This window comes from Dasypus novemcinctus, chromosome 11, assembly GCF_030445035.2.
Source record: "Dasypus novemcinctus isolate mDasNov1 chromosome 11, mDasNov1.1.hap2, whole genome shotgun sequence".
NCBI classification, from domain to species: domain Eukaryota; kingdom Metazoa; phylum Chordata; class Mammalia; order Cingulata; family Dasypodidae; genus Dasypus; species Dasypus novemcinctus.
In genome coordinates this window covers 6,240,849-6,258,251 of record NC_080683.1, presented here as the reverse complement: position 1 = coordinate 6,258,251, position 17,403 = coordinate 6,240,849, and the positions used below count along the sequence as shown (strand labels likewise).

Sequence of the window (17,403 nt, the reverse complement as noted above, 5' to 3'; positions counted from 1 at the left end):
GGAACTGAATCTGGGACCTCCCATGTGGAAAAGAGACACTCAGTCACCTGACCCTGCTCAGCTGCCTGGTTTGTTGTGTCTCTCATTGTCTTTCCTATTTGTGTCTCTTTTGTTGTGTCATCTTGTTGCATCAGCTTGCTTTGTCTACCCACCGTGCTAGCTCGCCTTCTCCAGGAGGCACCAGAAACTGAACCCAGGACCTCCCATGTGGTAGGTGGAAGCCCAATTACTTGAGCCACATCCACTTCCCAAAATTTTAGTTTTTAATTAAGATGAAAAGAAATTCATGACATATTCGTGAGGAAAAATCGCTACAAGACTGCAGTTGTATGTCACCATTGTTATTCAATATTGTACCAGAAGTTCTAACTAGGGCAATTAGGTAAGAAAAAAAAATTAAAGGCATCCAAATAGGAAAAGAGGAAGTAAAGCTCTCACTGTTCGCAGATGACATGATCCTGTATTTAGAAAATTCTGAAGTATCCATGACAAAGCTACTTGAGAAAACAAATGCATTCAGCAAAGTGGCAGGATATATCAACATGCAAAAATCAGTAATGTTTTTGTACACTAGTACTGAACACTCTGAGGAGAAAATCAAGGGGAAAATTCCATTTACAACAAAAAGACTCACATACCTAGGAATTAATTTAACCGAAAAAGTACAGGACCTATATGCAGAAGACTACAAACAATGCTAAAAGAAACCTCAAAAGACCTCAATAAATGGACACACATTCTGTGATTATGGATTGGAAGAATAAAAATTCTTTTTTTAAGATTTATTTTTATTTCTCTTTCCCCATCCCCCGTTGCTGTGTGTTCTTCTGAGTCCACTTGTATTCTTGGCAGCACCAGGAATCTGTGTCTCTTTTTGTTGCATCATCTTGTGTCAGCTCTCCGTGTGCACGGCATCATTCCTGGGCAGGCTGCACTTTTCTCGTGCCAGGCGGTTCTCCTTATGGGGCGCACTCCTTGTGTGGGGGGCTTCCCTACGTGGGGGACACACCTCGCATGGCACAGCACTCCTTGCACACATCAGCACTGCATGTGGGCCAGCTCCACACGGGTCAGGGAGGCCCTGGATATTGAACCCTGGATCTCCCATATGGTAGATGGATGCTTTATCAGTTGAGCCACATCCACTTCCCAGGAAGAATAAATGTTGTGAAGATGTCAATCTTATCCAAACTGATTTATAGATTCAATGCAATACCAATCAAAATCCCAACACCCTACTTTACAGAATTAGAAAAGGTAATTACCAAATTCATTTGGAAGGGAAAGTGTACCTGAATAGCCAAAAGCATTCTAAAAAAGAAGAGTGAGGTGGGAGGGATTTCACTGTCTGACCTTGAAACATATTACAAGACTACAGTTAAAAGACCATTGCACTGGCATAAAGATATGCACATCAATCAGTGAAACAGAATTGAGAAGCCAGAAATAAACTCTCACCTATAGAGTCAATTGTTTATTTTTTTAAGCTTTATTTTTATTTTTTATTTTTCTCCCCTTCCCACCCCCCTCCCATTGTCTGCTCTCTATGTCCATTCATTGTGTTTTATTCTGTCTGCCTGCATTCTAGTCAAGTGGCACTGGGAATCTGTGTCTCTTTTTGTTGCGTCATCTTGCTGCATCAGCTCTCCGTGTGTGGTGCCACTCCTGGGCAGGCTGTGCTTTTTTTTTGCATGGGGTGGCTTTCCTTGAGGGGCGCACTCCTTGTGCATGGGGCTCCCTTACACAGGGGACACCCGTGCATGGCATGGCACTCCTTGTGCGCATCAGCACTGCACGTGGCCCAGCTCACCACACGGGCCAGGAGGCTCTGGGTTTGAACCCTGGACCCTCCATATGGTAGGGGGATGCTCTCATTTGAGCCAAATCCGCTTCCCTCAATTGGTTTTTGACATACCTACCAAGTCCATGTTAACAGGACAAAACGGTCTCTTCAGCAAATGGTGCTGGGAGAACTGGATCTCCATAAGCAAATGAATGAAAGAGGACCCCTATCTCACTCCCTGTACAAGAATCAACTCAAAAAAGGATCAAAGATCTAAATAAAAAAGCCAGGACCATAAAACTACTAGAAGAAAATGTAGGGAAGCATCTTCAAGACCTTGTGGTAGGTGGTGGTTTCTTTGACCTTACATCCAAAGCACATGCAACAAAAGAAAAAACAGATTAATTTTGAGGAGACCCCATTTAACACATTTGCACCTCCCAGGACTGTGTCAAAAGGTGAAAAGGCAGCCCACTCAATGGGAGAAAATATTTGGATATCACAAGTCAGATAAGGGTTTAATACCCAGGATATATAAGGAGATATTACAACTCAGCAATAAAAAGACAAATGATCCAATTAAAAATGGGCAAAAGACCTGAATAGACATTTGTCCAAAGAAGAAATACAAACGGCAAAAAAGCACATAAAGAAATGCTCAATATCACTAAAGATTAGGGAAGTGCAAATCAAAACTACAGAGATATCGTTTCATACCTATCAGAATGGTCACTATCAAAAAGAAAACTACAAGTGTTGGAGAGGATGTGGAGAGATAGGAACACTTATTCATTGTTGGTCAGAATGTAAAATGGTACAACCACTGTGGAGGGCTGTTTGGCAGCTCTTAAAGAAGTTGAACATAGACTTGATACAGTGACCCTCCAATACCACTACTGGGTATATACCCAGAAGAACTGAGAGCAGTGACACAAACAGACATCTGCACACCGATGTTCATAGCAGCATTATTCAGGATTGCCAAAAACTGGAAACAACCCAGGTGTCCATCCACCAACGAATGGATAAACAAACTGTGGGGTATTCACACAATGAAATATTGTGCATCTGTAAAAAGAAATGAAGTTGTAAAGTATATGCAACATGGATGAACCTGGAGGACATTATGTTGAGCAGAGCAAGCCAGACACAAAAGGACAAATACTGCATGATTGCCTTACTATGAACCAAATATATTGTGTAACATACTGTATGATTTTTTAAAAATTATATGTATCAAGTACAAAAGAAAAAAAATCACATCAACACCCCCCAAAAAAACGAAAAAACCCCTGCAGTTATATACATATCTATCACATTTTTGTTAAAAAATATATTTGCATGGGTGCACGAGTATATAGACTACATACCAAAAGCTTGCGAATTAACACAGCTTAGTTTACAGTTCTGTTATTATTACTATTATGATTTATCTAACGCTACATGCTCTTTTCCCCCTAGAAGAGTATACACTACTTGCATAATAAAAAGTTAAATTGCAGGTGGGGGTATAGGAAGCGCCTTCCTAAAGGTTGCCCGAACACAGAAGCCCAACTGACACAGCACGCAAGCTCAGAAGCTCCGGGGGACGGTTTCCACCCTCCGGCACGCATTTGTCCTCAGGGCGGTGGGGACCGCCGCAGCCACCCAGCCCTGCAGGCACCGCCGAGGCCACCCCAGGCCGCGCGCAGGACCCCGCAGGGGGCGGAGCCACGCCAGCCCGGAAGAGACGCGGCGCCGCGCATGCCCCTTCCTTTCCAGCCCTAGCCCGGGACGCAGCGGCTGCCGCGGTGAGCTCCCGCGGGTGCCCGTACCATCGGTCCCCATCCGGGCCATTCCCCTGCCGCGGGCGCGACGCCTCCCAGGGTCGTGGCGGGGGTCGACTCCCCCCCGCCCCACACCCCCGTCTCAGGGCGGCGGGAGGGCCTGGGGTCGCACCTCGGGAGGAGGGGGCGCGGGTTGGCGCTCCGGTGGTGGGGGCCGCCGGCGGAGGGAGGGGGACACGAGGACTGCGCGCGGCGGCGTCCAGCCTGGGCACACGGAGGCCGCAGCGTCCCGCCCGCACGGGGCCGGGACCTGCCGCCCCGGGCCGCCTCCATGCCCGCTCCTGGAGCTCTGGCTGGGGGAGAAGCGGTAGGAGGCTGCGAGGACCTTAGTCTTGGGGCGTGTCAAGAAACGAGGGCTGTCCCCCGCGAGTGGCCCTTGTGTAGTGGTTAAGGTGCAGCCACCGATGGTCCCCAGATAATGCTCAGGTACAGTTTCTGCGCCCCATCCCCACATCACTTCGTCGGATCTAAGAGAGCTGGGAGCGAATATGTACCTCCACCCTTGTTTTGTTGTAACATCTTTTCAACTTTTTGGCTGAAGTGTTTTTTTGGGGGGTGGGAGGGAACTGGTCTCTGGTAGGTTTTTGGTCTTGCTGTGTTTGTCACCCCCCCCCATGTCCCTATAGAGTGTTTGAGAGTTGAACCCAGGGGCAGTGATTTTGTATGTTGTTTTCGGGGGTCATGAATCTTGGCTGCATTGCTCAGGCGTGCTCTTGATGTTTGCTTCTTTGCAGATGTTGATGCCCAAGAAGAACCGGATTGCCATTTATGAACTCCTATTTAAGGAGGGAGTGATGGTGGCCAAGAAGGATGTGCACATGCCAAAGCACCCGGAGCTGGCGGACAAGAACGTGCCCAACCTTCACGTCATGAAGGCCATGCAGGTAGCCAGGCGCCTGCCGGGGAGGGCGGAGACGGCGGTATTCGTCTGCTGAATGTTCAAGGTCAATTCCAAGAGGTGGTCAGCAGCCAGAGCTGGTCGCTGTATTGAAGGGCTGTGAGTTAGGACGACACAGATTTGGGAGCTGCACCGTGAAACTCGTCCACACAGCTTCCCGTTGCTGTGTTTCTAGCTCCAAGCCTCTGGCTCCCTGAAATGTATTTTTCTGACTCTTCCTTAACCATCGTTTTCTGCCTTCCAGTCTCTCAAGTCACGAGGCTACGTGAAGGAACAGTTTGCCTGGAGACATTTCTATTGGTACCTTACCAACGAGGGTATCCAGTACCTCCGTGATTACCTCCACCTGCCCCCTGAGATCGTGCCTGCCACCCTGCGCCGGAGCCGTCCAGAGACTGGCCGGCCGCGGCCCAAAGGTATGGCGTTCACATCGCTGCCTCTGCGGCTGGTGGTTTTCGAGAGTATGTGGCAGAAGTGGTCTTAGAGTTCACCATTGGTGTCAGCCTTAAAGGGACGCAGGCGTTTGGGACCTTAGTCAGATCCTGGCGCCTTTGTTCCCCGTTTTCTCATGGCCCTGGCAGAGGCTTCTAAAGGAGCTGGGCTCAGGTCTTCAGGTGTCCAGGAGCTGGATTAAACATGGGAATAATACTGGCCCAGGGCTGCTGCCCCAGTGCCTCTCCAAGCGCTGCTCAACCCGTGTATGTGGCAGGCAGGGCGATGAAGAAGAGATCTGACGAGTTTCTTAGCAATTGGGGCAAAAAGTATAAAAGCCAGAATATGGGAGAGGAGCTGTCTTTTTATAATCATCCCCTGAAATGACGTCTTTACGTGTGTGTTATGTAATCTTCTGGCACCTGAGGTCATTGCTGGCTCGCAAGATAAATTTTGCCAAGTCTGTGTATAGTTGGTTCTCTTTTCTTATGTCCTGAGAGTTTTCATGGGAACTTTGTAGGAGGTACAGGGAGTTTGTTGGCTGGGTTAATGAGATGCAAAGATTCCTAACCTGCCCAGGTTCTCCTGAGAGTTAAGGTAGCTTTTAGCTTTTTTTTTTTTTAAATAAATGTGTGCCGTAATCTTTTTTTATATATCCCACATCCCAGTGGGAGGTATGTGGAAAAGCCTGAGGGGAACTAAAGGAGTCTTGTGGCCTCTGTATCACATACTTACACCCCTTGAAGATGGCTCAGGTTCCAAAATTAGGCTGAGTTGCTTGTAGAATTAGCTAGGTTTCTAAATTTGACAGGTAGTTAAAGATGTATGTATGTTGAGAAGTACAGTAGAATAAATCAGTCCTTTTGCAGATGTGTGCCATTTTGGCTGAAACGTGAGTTTCTTCTGCCTTTGTCAGTGATGAGAGGCTTTTCTGGGGAAATGGGTTTCTTAGCTGACCCCATTGAGTTCCTGACCCCATTAACCAATACCTCAGAACCAGTAATAGTCACCCAGTGAAAACAGCAATTCCAGGTTTCTTGACCCTGAGGGAACATTTCCCATGTTGCCCCATGTTCATGGTGTGTTTAATTTAGGTTTGGAGGGCGAGCGACCTGCAAGACTCACTCGAGGGGAAGCTGACAGAGACACCTACAGACGGAGCGCTGTGCCCCGTGAGTAATAAATACATTGTCGATGCCAGGGTTGTTGGGTCGAATCTCTGGATTCTCAGAACCTGCCCTGACTGGGGCTTGGCCCTTGAAGGTGCTACGGCGACTACAGAAGGTCCTTGGTTTCCATCTCCAGGTTATTGGAACAGCTGACGGCCTTTGCTGCTGCTTCCCTTTTGCAGGGATTTGATGAGAACTAGGAGGAGCTGAGCTAAAGGCAGGGAAACCCTTAGCTGCAGACCTTTAAGTAGAGCAGATCTGGCAACTTTCAGGAAAGCAACTAGACGTTTAAATCTTTAAACCTTCATTCAGCCAACACAGTCTCTGTTGTTTGGGGAGGTAGCAGTGAACATAACAGAAGGCTCTAGCCAGTGGCTGTCTGGGGGAAGAGCATTCTAGGAAGATGAAATAGCAAGTGCAAAGGCCCAGGGTTGGGAGGGCACCTGCCTTGTTTGGGCAAGAGAAGGCAGAGGAATTTAACTTCTCTGTCAGCTTCACCTCCCTCTGGTCAAGAAGTAAGCACTTGACCTGAATACCCTACCAGTAGTACTAGTAATAGTAAGAAAGGATTCATCCCCCAGGCATTTGCCAATGCACCTACCGTGTTGCCCTAGCCAGGTGTTGGAGAAAGCGGTTCTGAGCCTCCTGGGGCTCTCATGTCAGGGGAAGTTAGTGATGGATTGCTCACGTTAGAAGTTACGTCACTGGGGAGCTCAGAACTCATCCCAGAGGATGCGAGTCCTGAGCCATAGCAGTTCCTCAGTTGAGGGCTGAGGGAACGAGCCTGCCAGGTACAGTGGGAGGTAGGTACGAAGGACGAAGGTACGGAAATGTGGAGGACCTGGCAGTTGGATCAGCAGCTGGGAGGTGAGCAGGTTGGATCCTGTGGAGAGGTCTGAGGTGGGCAAATTTCCTAGTGGCCACACTTGGTTATATGAACACTAATATTTCATTTAGCACAAATCTTATCTTAACATGTGATCAGGATAAGTTTGGGTGTTTAACGTTCTTTTTTCCGTAAGTCTTTGAGTCGGGTGTGTAATTCGCACAGCCTCGATTTGGGCTCATGGCTGCCACGTAAGGGCAGAGTGCTAGGTGTTGTGTGGTGCGTCTGCTCCCTTCCCATGGCCTTAAAGTCCACCTGCGAGGTGGGTGCTGGTCTGGAGCGTGCGGTGGTAACTCAGTGTGGACGTTCGGGCCCTTTGGGGCCAGATAGGAAGGCTTTGTGGACAGGCGAGGACACCCTTCCTGGGAGAGGCAGTCGTTTGGACCGGGAGTTTTGAAGGGTGCCCCAGGAGAGGGCGGGAGCGAAGGTCCTCTCTTCCTGCTGCTTGCGCTTGGTGGGCTGGTGCAGCTGCTGACGGGGCTTTTCCTGCGGGACTGGGTTGGGTGACGTGTCCTCCCTGTTCTGTAGTAGAGGAGGAAAACCGGTGTTTCTTTGCAGCGGGTGCCGACAAGAAGGCCGAGGCCGGGGCTGGGTCCGCCACCGAGTTCCAGTTCGTGAGTATCCCGTGTTGGCCTCCCATGAGCAGTGCCTGTGGCCTCGGTCCTTTGGGTGTGCAGGCTCTGTCACAGCTGAAGCATTTTACTGAGATCCAGTCACATAGCATGCATGCCACCAGAGTGTCCGTTCAGGGGCTTTAGGTATAATCAGTTGGGCCTTCACCACCACTGTCAATATTAGCGCCTTTTCTTTTTTGCAATTGGTGAAAATATTAACATGTTACTATTCAGTACATAGAGACACAAAAAGCAAGCTTTTGTAAAAATATAAGTGACTGGAATGAGGCCCACAAGTCAGCACTAACGAGATATACTGGTTATTTTGTATTCTGTTTCATTTAATGCTGATCATAATTTCCGAAATGGGGCTCCTGAGCTAAGGCTTGAGAAGCACTGGCGTTTGAGTGGGCTCCAGAGCCCATTAGGGCTGGCATCCAGTCCCCCATCCGTGGAGGGTGCGGGCTTGGACCAGACCCACCCTTGTGTCTCAGTCGTGCTGTAGCCACCTCAGGGTAACTGAGCTTAGTTGATCCAGGTAGCGCTCTCAGCCCGGGGCTGGCGCATCACCACTGGCGCTGCAGCTGTCGGGGGGCAGGCCTTCCCAGCACGCTGCTTCTCTGGCGTCTCATCTGGGAAAGGGAGGCATGCATGGTACAAACAAGCGTGTCCTGTGCCAGATCCTCCCCTATTTGTCTCTATGACTAGACCTTGAAGAATCAGGCCTGGGAAGTGAATGTAGTTGTTCTCAAAACCATAAGGGACAGGGCTGGGGTTTAGGCTTGCACCTACTCCTAGCCATTATTGGGGCCTCTTCAGTGATACCGAGGCCTGAAACTTAGCAAAAGAGAAAGAAAAGACGTGCTGCTAACGTTGATATCGTTTGCTTTTTCTTGCAGAGAGGTGGATTTGGTCGTGGACGCGGTCAGCCCCCTCAGTAAAGTTGGAGTGGGAGTTATTTTGTGTTGAATAAACTTTAGCCAGAAAAAGATCTGTGTGTCTCTGTTTTTGTTTGTTTGTGGGGTTTTTTGTTTTTTGTTTTTTTTGCATCGTATAGCCTGAAAAGGAATGATGAAGGGTCAGAATGTAAATGGGGCAAGACTGGTCTGGGGGGTTGTCCTTGCCCAGGATGACACCAGTTGTTCGAGCCGCGACGCTGCTTTGACGCAGGCCTCTGCCCTGGCAGGCACCTGTAGTCCGTCCAGCAGCGCAGGCACCACACCGAGTGGGAAGGAGGAATTTTCACCAGACGGCTGCATGGGGGGAAAAGAGCTGTTCCGGTGCTGTGCCTGACGTTTCCACACAGTTGGTGGTGCTGGGGAAGAAGTACGGGAATGGTCTTGAGGCCTGCAGTTTACTAATCTCTGCCTTCAAGGCTCAGGGTTTACAAAACCCAAAGGATAAACGATGCATTTAGAATGCACAAAAATAGCTGAAAAGGGTTCACCAGCCATCTGAAGACCCCTGAGATTTTTTTTTCTATTTTTCACGGTTGTAGTAAATATTGGACAGTTGGAGCACTTGTTATCCCAGGGCTCATTAAAAAGGGGAAAATTAGTTGTGTGGTTTCCTGGGGCATTTAAATGGTGAGCCAGCCCACTCTTTTAGGGTTCATACAAGTTTTGTGCCTTCTCTGTTGGTTTCAAAGTTGTCCCTTGGCGAGGCCGAGTACAGTTTTGGCCTGGATACTACGGGGTCTTTCGTTAGGAAGTGAGGTGAGATGAAAGGACCGTTGCTGAGGTCGTGACGCTACCAGCGCACCGTGTGCCTGGTACTGCGGAGAAGGGGCCTTGAGACAAGCCTGCAGGTGGGGCTTCAGGCGGGGAGGCAACCGGCCTCGTTTGCAGGTCATTCACCCTAAGCACCCTTGGTGGGGAGCCAGGGAGGCAAAGCATTTGGGGTAACAGCTGTGTGCAAACGCGGCTTGGGGATGTGGGTTTGGGAAGTGGGAGTTTGGGGGTCATCTGTGTGGAGTTCTCTGGGCCAGGAGTTGTATGAAAACTGATCAAGTGAGATTAGGGTATGTGTAATCACCTGATCTTAACCTCTGCAAGGCGGGTTTTGTGCTGGTAGCCACCTAGTTTGGCCTTGATAGACAGTTGTAGTTTAGGCCAGCAGGTGGCAGCCAATGGCAACTGAAATGTGCTGAAAACTGTCAGTGGAAACTTCCTTTGGCAGCTTCAGTGAAGCTGTTTTAGCACAGCCTTGGCTGCGTTGCCAAAGATTGCTTTTTATCCAGTTTTTCTGCTGGCTGTAATGAAGTCAAGTGGCTCGCTCGTGTTCACACGTCTCGTGATTGTTTAACCTGGAATTCACTGAAATGTTAGTAGCTCCCGGCCATTCTGTTTCTGGGGAGCTGATGGGTTTCCTTTGTAATCCTTTGCCTTGGTGATCTGGCTCTAAAATGTCACTGTTCTCAGCAAGAGCTTTTTGCCAGCCCCTTCCATCGTGATTTAAACTAGCTTCAGAATATAGTCTTCAGATCACTTACGGACTTGTTTCAAAACTAGTGGACTCTGCAGAGCGGAGTCAGAGCACCTTGTTAACTGCTGCAGAGGGCAGTGGCGCCTGCTGCCTGCCAGCCATACCCTCTCTACCTTGGTACATAAACGGCCCCTGCCAATCAGTTATCATGGATTAACTGGCTGCTCAGGGCTCTAAGAAATGGAAGGCTCAAAGTTTGCCCTCAAGGAGCTCACAGTCTGGTTAGGAAAACAAAACCAAAGCTATCCATTTAAGAGTCCATAGAGCCAGATACCAAGTGGTAAATTGTTTGGTTTAGAGGGAATTCTAAGGAAGCGTAGGGCAGGAAGAGACCAAATGAAGGCTGCAGTGGCTCCGGCGCGTCTTGCAGAGCAAGGGGCTGGAGGGAGAGAGCTCAGGAGCATTTTGAAGCGCTGTGGAAGCTGAGGCTAAAGAGAATATTTTCCTAATCTAAAGTAAATGTACTGATGAGGACACAAGTCCCCTTTCCCTGAAAAACAATCCCCTTACAGGCAACTTTGTCTCTTTTCTCCTGTGAAGCCCCACTTCTATTTTGGTTAACTTAGTAAACACATTTAGGAAGCAGCTACCATGCACCTCTCGGCTGCTGGAGAAACAAAGACTTGTTCTTGAGGTGTGCAACCACTGGTGACTGACTGTTTGGGCTGAATCTTACAATTTGGACTGAAACAGCCTGAGGCCGGTGTCTGGCTCAGGGGTGCCCCTTGGAGTCTAGGGGTTTGTATACTTTTCTAATTATTTTTTTGTGTGCAACTTTATTGAAGTATAATTGACATCTAATAAAGTACATGTATTTAGAGTGTACAATTTGCTAGATATGACCTATGTATATGCCCATGAAACCATTCCCACAATTAAAATAATATTATCCATCATCCTAAAGTTTCCTTCTGATGGCGGTAAGCCTTTGCCATGCCCCGCCTCCCCGCTCCCAGCCCCAGGCAAGCACTGATTTGCTTTCTGTCACTGTAGATTAGTTGGCATTTTTCTAGAGTTTTAGATAAGTGGAATTAAACAATATGTACTTTTTTTTCCGGTCCAGCTTCTTAGCATCTTTTTTTTGAGATTCATCAGTGCCGTTGCATGTTCCGATAGCTCCTTTTCATTACCGAGTAGTACTCTTTTGCATGCTTTACCGCAATTCAGATAATTTGTTTGCCAGTTGATGCACATTTGGTGTTTCCAGTTTTTGGCTATAGTGAATAATGCTGCTATTGAGCATTCATGTACAAATTTTTGTGTGAACGTATGTTTTCAATTACTTCGGTATTGCTTAGGTTATTTGGTAATTACCTAGGAGCAGAACTGCTGGATCACGTGGTAGCTCTATGGTTAAGATTTGGAGGCGCTGCGCAACTGTTTTCCAACACGGCCACAGCACTCTCCTTTCCCGCCAGCTGTGTATGACTTCCAGTGTCTCCTCACCAACACTTGGTGTGGTCAGTCTTTTTGTTTTCAGCCATGGTGATGTGTGTGATGGTTTTCTAATTTACCCTGCAGATGGCAGGGAGCCCGTTCACCCTGACGGCGGGGGAGGAGTTCGACCTGCCAGGAGCGCTGGGTGGCTGGCAAGGGCTCGCGCTCCCCTGCGGGCGTAGTGGGCACCCGTCCTGCTGAGCTGGGTCTGCTCGGTGGCCACGCTGGGCCCTGGGTGGACGTGGGCAGACCGCTCCGTCAGCAAGGACCGCAGTGCATGTTCAGCCTGCTACCGGGAAAGGGAGGGGGCGATCCATCATTTGATTGCTCAGTTTTAGAAAGGGAAACTAGGACAGAATGAGGGCATTGGGGAGAGGAATGAAAGGAATTGTTTAAAAAGTTACAGCCCATAGAAAGCCTAGAGCCCATTTCTATTTAAAAGTGCTTTATTGGAAGCCCGTGATAAATGCATGGCATGAATCCAGGAGAACAGCCACTTGAAAAATCAGCCCTGCATGGTTTACTGACATATCAAAGAGGCCATTGTGAGGAAAAGGGCATCTTTAAAAATAACTGGAAATTAAATGGGAGAGGATATACAAGCTGAGGGAATAAGGTGGCCTCGAAACTGGCAAAACTTGTGAAATCTAGGAATCAGATGGGGTCTTAAAAATTCTGACGAATTCTTGCAATCAATGTCCAAGTAAACAGTTTATTTAAGTGCATGAAGAGCAGGAGGTTAGTTTGAGAATCGGGGCATCAGTTCAGTAACATGCAAAAGGTAGATGGGGAGAAGGAACTGCCCGCCGACTGCCATGTCCACAGAAACTCCACTTAAAACACAGAAACTCCACTTAAAAAAAACAACCGAGCCTTTATGGTGGAAAACTTCAGACATACATAAAATAAGCATGAGTATACTAAGCCACCACGTACCCGTCACGGGACTTCGTCATTAATCTGCGGTTCTCGTCACGTGGATCATATACCCGCTCCCTTCCCATCCCCAACTGTACTATTTTCTTACAGTCAGATTTGTTGAAGGATCATTTACATACAGTGAAATTCACCCTTTTTAGTGTACAGTTCTGTGTTTTGGTAAATGGATACAGTCATGTCACTGTCACCACAGCCAAGGTACAGAAACTTTCCGTCGCCTGGAAGAGTTTCCCTGCGCTGGCCCTTTGTGATGAACCCCCGGCAACTCCTGTGCTTAGTCGCCATAATTCTGCCTTTTCTACAATGTTAGGTAAATGAAATCATACGTTTGTACTCTTTTTTTTTTAAGATTTATTTATTTCTGCTCCCCCCTCCCCCCCGTTGTTGTCTGCCCTTGCTGTGCTCTCTGTGTCTATTTGTTGTATGCGCTTCTTTTTTAGGCAGCACTGGGAACCAAACCTGGACCTCCCATGTGGGAGGGAGGCACCTACTCCCTTGAGCCACCTCCACTCCCTACTTGTTGTGCCTCTTGTGTTTTCCTCCTTGTTTCTCTTCGTTGTGTTACCTTGTTGTATCAGCATGCTGTACCAGCCCATCATGTCAGCTCCCTGCCTTGTCAGCTCCCTGCCTTGCTCGTCTTCTTTAGGAGCCACTGGGAACCGAACCCAGGACCTCCCATGTGGTAGGCCGGCACCCAACTGCCTGAGGCACATCTGCTTCCCAGTATGTACTCTTTCGTGTCTGCCTTCTTTTGCTCAGCATAATGTTCCTGAAACTCATCTATGGTGTTTCTTTTTTTTTTGCTGGTAGTATTCCACCGTATGGATGCACCACAGTTTGCTTATTCATTTTGATTTTTTTTTAATATACAGGCATTTTGGGGTAAAATTGACACTGAAATACACAAATCTCAACTACACCCTTTTTTTTTTTTAAAGATTTATTTTATTTATTTCTCTCCCCTCCCCCCCCACCCCAGTTGTCTTTTCTCTGTGTCTATTTGCTGCGTCTTCTTTGTCCACTTCTGTTGTTGTCAGCGGCACGGGAATCTGTGTTTCTTTTTGTTGCGTCATCTTGCTGTGTCAGCTCTCCGTGTGTGCGGCTCCATTCCTGGGCAGGCTGCACTTTCTTTCGCACTGGGCGGCTCTACTTAGGGGGCGCACTCCTTGCACGTGGGGCTCCTCTATGTGGGGACACCCCTGCGTGGCAGGGCACTCCTTGTGCGCATCAGCACTGCACATGGGCCAGCTGCACACGGGTCAAGGAGGCCTGGGGTTTGAACCGCGGACCTCCCATGTGGCAGGCAGACGCCCTAACCACTGGGCCAAGTCCTTCCCTCAACTACACCCTTTTGACAAATGGATACACCCATGTAACTCACACCCCAAGAAGGAGCAAAGCAGCTCCTGACATTCAGGAACTGGCCTGACGCTTAGAAGTTGGCCTGGTGCGCGGTGATGCCATGTTATTCTTACCCCCGCCCTCCCCAGACGGCTCCCTTGTCTGTTTGCTCTTTGCCTTTGCTCGTTGTCTGCTCGTTGTCTGTTTTGTTTTTTCTTTAGGATCACCAGGAACCAAACCCAGGACCTTCCATGTGGGAGGCAGGTGCTCAACCCCTTGAGCCACATCTGCTACCTGCTTGTTTGCTTTTTTTTGCTCATTGTTTGCTTGTTTTGCTTATCATCTTGCTCGTTGTTTTTGCTTGTTGTCTGCTTGTTGGTTTTTTTGCTCATTGTTTTTGCTTGATGTTTGTTTGTCTTCTATAGGAGGCGTGGGGAACCAGACCCTGGACCTCCCATGTGGGAGGTGGGTTAAACCGCTTGAGCCACATCCGCTCCAACGCCATGGTATTCTGTAGGACATAATGTCACCAAACATCAGTATCAGACAAGGTCACTTGGTGACTTTGATGAAGTGAGACAAAAAAAATCAAGACCGTTTCATAGTCTTGTCTAAGCACAGACAAAAACAAGTTCACTAAACCACTAAAATATAAAACATCTATCTCATCCAGCTAGTATAAGTGTCTCCTGCTTTTCTATCAGCTATAGCTTTAGCCTTGTACATTCTGCCCTACCTCTACAGTAGTGAAGATTTACTGAGACACCCAATCAGAATTACCCCCACTTCTGGAGAGCCTCCAATCCAGGGCAAAGCCTCATTTCCTTGAACCCTCCCCAAACTCACCTTACACAGGTCCAAATTCTGTAAGCTATCCTTGATAACATCTCAGTGAGACAACCTGTTCTTCCTGGCTTGTGTTCTCCCTCACTGCAATGAACAGTAACCCCAGCTAAGAGAAGCACGTTTTGCTCAAATGGTAAAGCACCACCTACCATGTGGGAGGTCCAGGGTTCAAACCCAGGGCCTCCTGACCCATGTGGTGAGCTGGCCCACGGGCACTGCTGAGGCGTGCAAGGAGTGCCCTGCCACGCAGGGGTGTCCCCCGTGTAGGGGAGCCCCACGCACAAGGAGTGCACCCCACGTGGAGAGCCACCCCGTGCGAAAAAGCGCAGCCTGCCCAGGAGTGGTGCCGCACACACACAGAGCTGACGCAGCAAGAAGATGCAACAAAAAGAGACACAGGTTCCTGGTGCCGCTGACAAGAATACAAGCAGACACAGAAGAACACACAGTGAATGGACACAGAAAGCAGACCGTGGGGGGAGGGGGAGAGAGATAAATTTAAAAAAATAAAATCTGAAAAAGAAAGAAAGAAAACCCAGCTAAGGCCAGCTACTGGTACGTTCCTAGTGGCCTTTGGCTGGAGGCTGTTGACACCCCTGTCAAGATACAGCTCATTAAATATTCCCACGAAGTTCCTCGTGTCATTTCCCAGTCAGTTCCCTACCATCGCCATAACTATTCAGATTTCTTTGGCCATTGATTAGCTTTGCCCCTTCTGGAATTCTATATAAATGGAATCTTCCAAAATGTACCCTTTCGTGTCTGGCTTCTTTCGCTCAGTATAATGTTATGAGATTCATCTGTGTTATTGGTGAATATTATTCGATTATATGCCATAATTTGTATAGCCAATCTTCCGCAGATGGACATCTGTGGCTGCTATGAATAAATCCACTGGGAACATTATGTACAAGTCTACTGCAGAGATAATGCTTTCATTTTTGCTGGGTGTGTTAGTTTCCTGTCGCTTTTGTAACAAACTATCACAAGTGTAGTGACTTAAAATCACACAAATTTATTGTCTTCCAGGCTTTCTGGAGATCGGAAGTCCAACATGGCTCAGGAGGGTGCGTTCCTTCTGGCCCCTCGGGAGGAGAATCTGCTCTCCTGCCTCTCCAGCTTCCAGAGGCTTCCTACCTCCCATGACGCCCCCCTCCCTCTTATGGCCGGCTGTGTAGACCTCACACTTCTCTTGACCCTGCTTCCCTCCTCTTCTGTCTCTGACTTTCCTGTCTCCCTGTCCTTTGTAAGGACCCTTGTGACTGCCCTGAGCCCACCCAGAGCATCCAGGATAATCTTCCCATCTCAAGATCCCTGATCACATTTGCAAAGTCCCTTTTGCATGTAAGGTGATACATTCACAAATTCTAGGGATTAGGACGTGGACATCTTGAGGGGGTCATTATTGTGGTGGGTAAACGCCTAGGAGTGGAATTGCTTGGTTTAGGTTAGATCTATGTTCGGCACTGCCCATACAGTTCCAAAGTGTTTGTATCATTTTACCTTCTCAGCAGCAATGCATGAGAGTTCCAGTGACTCGACATCCTGATCACCATTGATGCTGTCTGTCTTTCTAGCAGGTATGTAGCAGTATCTCATTATAGTTTTCATTGGGATTTCATTGATGACCAATGATGATGAGCACTTTTTCATGTGCTTCTTGGCCATTTTTACAGGTTTTGTGTGTGTGAAGTATCTGTTCAACTATTTTGCACATTTTCTCAACTGGGTTGTTAGTCTTTTAATTATTGAATGGCAGGAGTTTTTTATATATACTTGTTTTTCTTTTTTTTTTTTAAAGATTTATTTATTTATTTCTCTACCCTTCCGCCCCCAACCCTGGTTGTCTGTTCTCTGTGTCTATTTGCTGCGTTGTCTTTGTCCGCTTCTGTTTTGTCAGCGGCACAGAAATCTGTGTTTCTTTTTGTTGCATCATCTTGTTGTGTCAGCTCTCCATGTGTGCGGCACCATTCCTGGGCAGGCTGCACTTTCGCGCTGGGCGGCTCTCCTTACGGGGTGCACTCCTTGCACGTGGGGCTCCCCTACGCGGGGGACACCCCTGCATGGCAGGGCACTCCTTGCGCGCATCAGCGCTGCACATGGGCCAGCTCCACACGGGTCAAGGAGGCCCGGGATTTGAACCGTGGTCCTCCCATGTGGTACGCGGACACCCTAACCACTGGGCCAAAGTCCACTTCCCTTTTATATATACTTGATACAAGTTCTTTGTCTGATGTTTTATGAATATTTTCTCAGTCTGTGACTTGGCTATTTACTTTCTTAAAAGCATCTTGATGAAAAGAGTTTTAAAATTTTGAAGGTCTAATATATCATATTTCTCTTTTATTGTTATTGTTTTCTGGGTCCTGCTAATAAACTTTGACCTGTCCTCAGGTCCCAAAAATACTCTCCTATGATTTCTTCTAAAAGCTTTATGATAAAGTAAATAAATAAATCTTAAAAAAAAAAAAAAAGCTTAAGGTTTTAACTTTTCATTTAGGTTTATGATCCATCTTGAATTAATTTTGTGTCCCATATGAGCAGGGGTCATTGTTCATTATTTTTCCATGTGAATATTCAGTTATTCCAGTACAATTTATTGAAAATATTTTCCTTTCCCTATTGACTTGCTCTGGTAATTTTGTTGAAAATCAACTGATCGTATGAGTAAATGTGAATGATTTCTGGAATCTGTTCTATTCCGTTGACCTGTATGTCTATTGTTAGACAATTATCACACTTTCTTGA

The 17,403-nt window shown here is 47.6% G+C and overlaps 1 protein-coding gene across 2 annotated transcripts in view; it reads left to right on the top strand.

Moving 5' to 3' along the window:
- The window catches only part of RPS10 (ribosomal protein S10), a 115,065-nt gene extending 106,466 nt beyond the window's left edge, over positions 1-8,599 (top strand). Inside the window, exons 1-6 of one of the 2 annotated variants that reach the window (XM_004484012.3) lie at positions 3,454-3,573; positions 4,344-4,493; positions 4,752-4,923; positions 6,034-6,111; positions 7,553-7,608; positions 8,508-8,599. In XM_004484012.3, coding sequence (XP_004484069.1) covers positions 4,344-4,493; positions 4,752-4,923; positions 6,034-6,111; positions 7,553-7,608; positions 8,508-8,549 — 498 coding nt within the window. In that variant the 5' untranslated portion in view covers positions 3,454-3,573 and the 3' untranslated portion in view covers positions 8,550-8,599. Of the gene's footprint in view, positions 1-3,453; positions 3,574-4,343; positions 4,494-4,751; positions 4,924-6,033; positions 6,112-7,552; positions 7,609-8,507 lie in introns of those variants that run through there. The other variant, XM_058306595.2, reaches the window with a different exon arrangement.
- Positions 8,600-17,403: the final 8,804 nt, after the last annotated feature.